The sequence below is a fragment of the Aureococcus anophagefferens genome (genome assembly GCF_000186865.1).
Source record: "Aureococcus anophagefferens unplaced genomic scaffold AURANscaffold_35, whole genome shotgun sequence".
Taxonomy (NCBI): domain Eukaryota; class Pelagophyceae; order Pelagomonadales; family Pelagomonadaceae; genus Aureococcus; species Aureococcus anophagefferens.
In genome coordinates, this window is record NW_008705593.1 from 107,681 (window position 1) to 112,774 (window position 5,094).

General features: G+C 71.8%; 2 protein-coding genes across 2 annotated transcripts; both read left to right on the forward strand.

Annotated features, from left to right (window-relative positions):
* Positions 1-18: 18 nt before the first annotated feature.
* On the forward strand, positions 19-3,183 carry AURANDRAFT_32682 (hypothetical protein; the record flags this gene model as incomplete). Its single annotated transcript, XM_009042647.1, has 3 exons — positions 19-1,059; positions 1,191-1,253; positions 2,014-3,183. 3 exons carry the CDS (start codon positions 19-21, stop codon positions 3,181-3,183), a joined length of 2,274 nt encoding a protein of 757 aa, XP_009040895.1.
* A 1,569-nt stretch (positions 3,184-4,752) lies between these two features.
* Positions 4,753-5,094, forward strand: AURANDRAFT_32724 (hypothetical protein; the record flags this gene model as incomplete). Its single annotated transcript, XM_009042648.1, has 1 exon — positions 4,753-5,094. One exon carries the CDS (start codon positions 4,753-4,755, stop codon positions 5,092-5,094), a length of 342 nt encoding a protein of 113 aa, XP_009040896.1.

Genomic DNA, 5,094 nt, shown 5'->3' on the forward strand with positions numbered 1-5,094 from the left:
GCGGACGACCTGGCGCTCATGGAGCCGCTCCTCGCGAGCGAGCACGCGCGGCCGGCGCCGGGCGCCCTCCAGGACGCGAAGCTGACGCACGGCACGCCGCCGTCCGTCGTCTGCCGCGACCTCCGGAAGGTCTACGGCGGCAAGGCCGTCGTCGACGACCTCAGCCTCGACATGTACGAGGGCGAGATCTTCTCGCTGCTGGGCCACAACGGCGCGGGCAAGTCGACGACCTGCGGCCTCCTGACGGGCATCGTCGCGAGCGACTCGAAGCGCGACGACGGCGGCGCGGTCGTCTACGGCCACGGCATCCGCGGCGGCATGACGGCCGTGCGCCAGCTCGCGGGCTTCTGCCCCCAGCACGACTGCCTCTTCGAGAAGCTGTCCTGCTACGAGCACGTCGTCTTCTTCGGGCGGCTCAAGGGGCGGGCCCAGGCGGACGCGGAGCGCGCGGCCGCGGACCTCCTCGACCGGTTCCGCCTGGGCGACCGGCGGAGCCACCTGGCCTGCGAGCTGTCCGGCGGCATGCGGCGCAAGCTGTCGACGGCCATCGCCCTCTGCGGCGGGTCCAAGTTCGCGCTGCTCGACGAGCCGACCGCGGGCATGGACGCCTTGGCGCGCCGCGAGCTCTGGGACCTGCTCGCCGCCGTGAAGCGGGACCGCACGGTCCTGCTGACGACGCACTACATGGACGAGGCCGACGCCCTGGGCGACCGCATCGGCATCATGGTCTCCGGCGTGCTGCGGTGCTGCGGGACGTCCCAGTTCCTCAAGCAGTACTACGGCGCGGGCTACCGCGTCGTCTGCGAGCGCGACAAAAACGCCGCGGCGCCGTCCCTGCGCAAGTTCGACGAGCTCCTCGCGCGCAAGCTCGGCGAGGGCGCGAAGCGCCTCACCGAAGGCGCCGAGGCCGCCCACGACGACGTCATCGTCGCCACGCTGCCGTCGACGGCGCTGCCGCACTTTGCTCGGTTCTTCGACGCGCTCGAGTCGCAGAAGCGCAAGCTCGAGATCGCGTCCTACGGCGTCGCCGTGTCGACGCTCGAGGACGTCTTCCTGAAAGTCGACGGCCAGCACGCGCGCCTCGACCGCGACGCCGCGCGCGGCGCGACGGCGCGCGCGCTCGGGAGCGGGCGCGCGTACGTGCCGTCGCCCGCGACGCAGATCTACGGCCTCGCCAAGGCGCGCCTCAGCGTCGCGAAGCGCTCCAAGGCCGACGCCTTCAACGCCCTCTTCCCCATCCTCGGCTTCTTCGCGTCCTTCCTCTGCGACAAGTACGAGATGTTCGGCAAGGGCGACCTCAACGTCGCGAACGACTTCGCGGCGGCCTACTTCATCTCCATCGCCTTCATGGCCTACCCGGCGGCCATCGCCGCGCGCATCATCCACGAGCGGCGCGTCAAGCTCCGGAGCCTCCTGGCGGTCATGGGCGTCGACGCGCCGACGTACTGGGTCGGCAACTTCGTTGGCGACGGCGCGCTCTACGGCGTCGTGCTCGCGGCCATGTGGGCCATCATGATCGGCGTCGCGCCCCAGCGCTGGATCCGCCAGGGCGCCATGTCCTACCTGCTCCCGGTCTGGGGCGCCTTCCTCATCGCCTACGCGTACTCGCTCTCCTTCTTGTTCGGGACGTCGCCCGCGCGCGCGGTCGTCGGCATCCCGGGCCTGAACCTGCTGCTGACCATGCTGCCCCAGACCATCGTGCTCGTGGCCTGGGTTTTAGCCCACAAGCGCTTCCCGAAGATCTTCACGAAGGCGCGCGTGGAGACGGGCCAGTTCTGGCTCGGCGCCGTGACGAGCCCGTACACGAGCTTCTGGATCGGCTTCTTCCAGATGGGCGCGGGCCACTTCAAGAAGTACGTCTCGAAGCAGACGGTCTACCCGACGCCGCGGGACATCATGGTCGTGCTCGCCGTCGAGGGCGCCTGCCATTTGCTATTAGTGCTCTATCTCGACGGCCGCGCGCGGCTGCCCGTCGCGCTGCCGCCGCACGGCAACGACCTGGACCCCGAGGAGGACGACGACGTCCGCGCGGAGCGCCAGGCCGTGCTCGCGACGCCCGACGGGCCGGGCGGCGACGAGGAGGCGGGGGCGGCGCCCGCGCTCGTGGTGAGGCACCTCCGCAAGGTCTTCCCGGCGGCGAAGCCCGGCGACGCGGACGTCGTCGCCGTGCGCAACAACTGCTTCCGGGTGCGCCGCGGCGAGTGCTTCGGGCTGCTGGGCGCCAACGGCGCGGGCAAGTCGACGACGCTGAACATGATCATTCGGCACACGGTGCCGTCGGCCGGGGACGCGCGGATCATGGGCCACTCCGTGCTCGACGACTTCGACGCGGCCGCGAAGCACCTGGGCGTCGTCGACCAGCACAACACGCTCTGGGACTCGCTGAGCGCCCAGGACCACCTCGAGCTCTTCGCCATGCTCCGGGGCTGCCCGCGCGGCGAGGCGCGCGCGCTCGTCGACGCGTGTCTGGAGGATCTCGAGCTGAAGCCGCACGCGGCGAAGCTGAGCCGCGACCTGAGCGGCGGCATGAAGCGCAAGCTCTGCTGCGCCATCGCGCTGATCGGCGACCCGGCCTGCGTGCTCCTCGACGAGCCGTCCGCGGGCCTCGACCCCGTCGCGCGGCGGAACCTGTGGAACGTGCTGGGCGCGACGATGTCCGCGCGGGGCGTCGTGCTGACGTCGCACCTCATGGACGAGGTCACGGTGCTCTGCGACCGCATCTCCATCATGACCAAGGGCACGATGCGCTGCCTGGGGACGCCCCAGCATCTGGTGGACGCGTACGGGCGCCACTACGAGCTCACCTTGGTCCACACGCTCGACGCGGACCCCGCGAAGCTCGACGAGTTCGTCCACGCGTCCTTCGCCAAGCGGAGCGCGCTCGACAGCGTCATGCAGAACCGGCGGACCTACCTCATCGACCGCGACGCCGTCGACGTCGCGAGCGCGTTCCGGTCTTTGGAGAAGCGGAAGAAGGCGCTGGGGGTCGACGAGTACGCGTTCAACCAGCCGTCGCTGGAGCAGGTCTTCCTGAAATTCGCCGCGTCCGCGCGCGACGACTTCCTCGAGGCCGAGCCCGTCACGGCGAAGCCCCACGGCAACTTCGGCGAGGACGCGGGCGACGCCGAGGCGCCGGCCGCGCTCACGCGCGGGACGTCGTTCTCCCACAAGCGCGGGCGATAACACGCGCATTAGGCATATTGGTCGGGGTCGTAGAGGAACAGGTGGGGCCGCGGCTTGTAGAGCACGCGGCAGACCTGGGAGTAGGGCTCGATGCCCTTCTTCCCCGCGGCGAAGCCGTACAGGTCCGCCGCGAAGGTCTGGCAGTTGCGCGACTCCTCGTGGTAGGCCGCGTCGCGCATCTGGTAGTTGAGGATCATCGCGAAGATGTGCTTCTTGGTCCGGAAGGCGAGGCGCACGTCGCCCGAGTGCTGGACCTTCGGGTCGAGGAAGCGGTCCGTCGGCCGCCGGCCGGCGAACCTCGCGAGGTAGGCCTCGAGCTGGGCCCGGTCCGTGAAGTCGACGTCGACGAGGCGCACCTCGCAGAGCTCGCTCCGCCAGGGCGCCTGCATGGCCGCCGGCATGGCGCCGATGAGCTCCGTGGCCTCGCCGGGTGGAGCCGCGGGGAGCCAGTTGCAGCGGCCGCCGTAGCCGCCGAGGCCGTGGAGCCACGCGAGCTCGCAGACCGTCGCCGTGCCGTCGTCCCACTCGAGGAGCACGGCCGCGTGGTAGGTCAGCACATCCTTCGCGGACTCCCTCGCCTTGCTGTAGCGGTGCGCGAAGAGGTGGCACCGCGTCGCGCGCGCGTCGTTCGCCGCGGCGACCATGGCCCGGCCCGGAAAGCACGCGAGCGCGCCGTCCCTGCGCGTGACCCAGAAGCAGAACCCGGGGCTCCGCGGCACGTAGCCGCGCGCGGTCCACGCCGGCGCGCGCAGCGTCGCGCGGACGCTCCGGACGGCCCGGCGGTCCGGGAAGGTCGGCGCGGCGCCGCCCGCCCAGCGGCTGTCCCAGAACCGCTTCACGACGGACCGGAGCGTCCCGCGGACCCGGCACGTGATCGCGAGCACCTCGAGCGGCTCGGCGAGGCCCGGCCAGCCGTTGAGCGGGCCGCCGCCGTCGAAGACGTAGCGGCCGTCGGCGGCGCGCGCGACCCCGGCGAAGAAGGCGCCCGCGCGGATCTGCGGCAGCGGCCGCCGCGGCTTCAACGCGCCCGCCGCGTCGCAGTGCTTCGGGTCCGCGAAGTCGTCGCGGACGATCTGCGCGTGCCAGACGCAGCCGCCGCCGCGGTCGTCGTCGTCGCCGTCCTCGCGCACGTCGTCGAGCGCGTCGTCGGCGTCGTGGAGGTCGAAGTGCTCCTCCTCGTCTTCGTGGACGTGGACGCTCGAGGCGAGCGCGTAGGGATTCTCCTTGTCCGCGCGGAACGCCGGCGCCGCGGCGACGAGCGCGACCTCCTCCGCCTCCTCCGGTGCGGCGACTGGTGCGGCTGCCTCGGGCGGCTGCCCCATCACGGGGTGGACACGGAGGGGTGCCATGCTGGCCGAGGCTAGCGCTGCTGCTCAGCCATCACGGGGTGGACACGGAGGGGCGCCATGCTGGCCGAGCTGGCAGCGTCGTCGGGGCAGCCGCATGCGGCCCATGCGTTGGATGCACCATCGGCGCGGGCGAGGTTGCTGTGGCGAGGGGCCGCAAAAACAGGCCGATCGCGTCGGGGAGCTGCGCGCACGGGCACGCCGTGCACGTCCGTTCGAGGGTATGGCCTGGCGCGCGCTCATCTCGCGGCGGCTCCACGAGCTGCGCATCGTCTGCTGCCCCGAGTCGCCGGCGAGCGCGCCCGTGCGGTCCTTCCTCGCGAACAACTACGAGGGGCTCAAGACGCTGAACCCCAAGTTCCCCTTCCTCGTGCGGACCGGCGAGGCCGACCCCTACTTCCTCGCGACCTACGGCTACGGCCACACGGAGAAGAAGTCGCTCGCGGGCCTCGACGAGGCCGAGGTCGTCGCGGCGCTCCAGGACCTCGTCGCGCTCGGCGAGAAGCACCCGCGATCATGGGCCGCCTCCGAGGACCTCCCGCCCGCCGTCGTCAAGGCGGTCTAG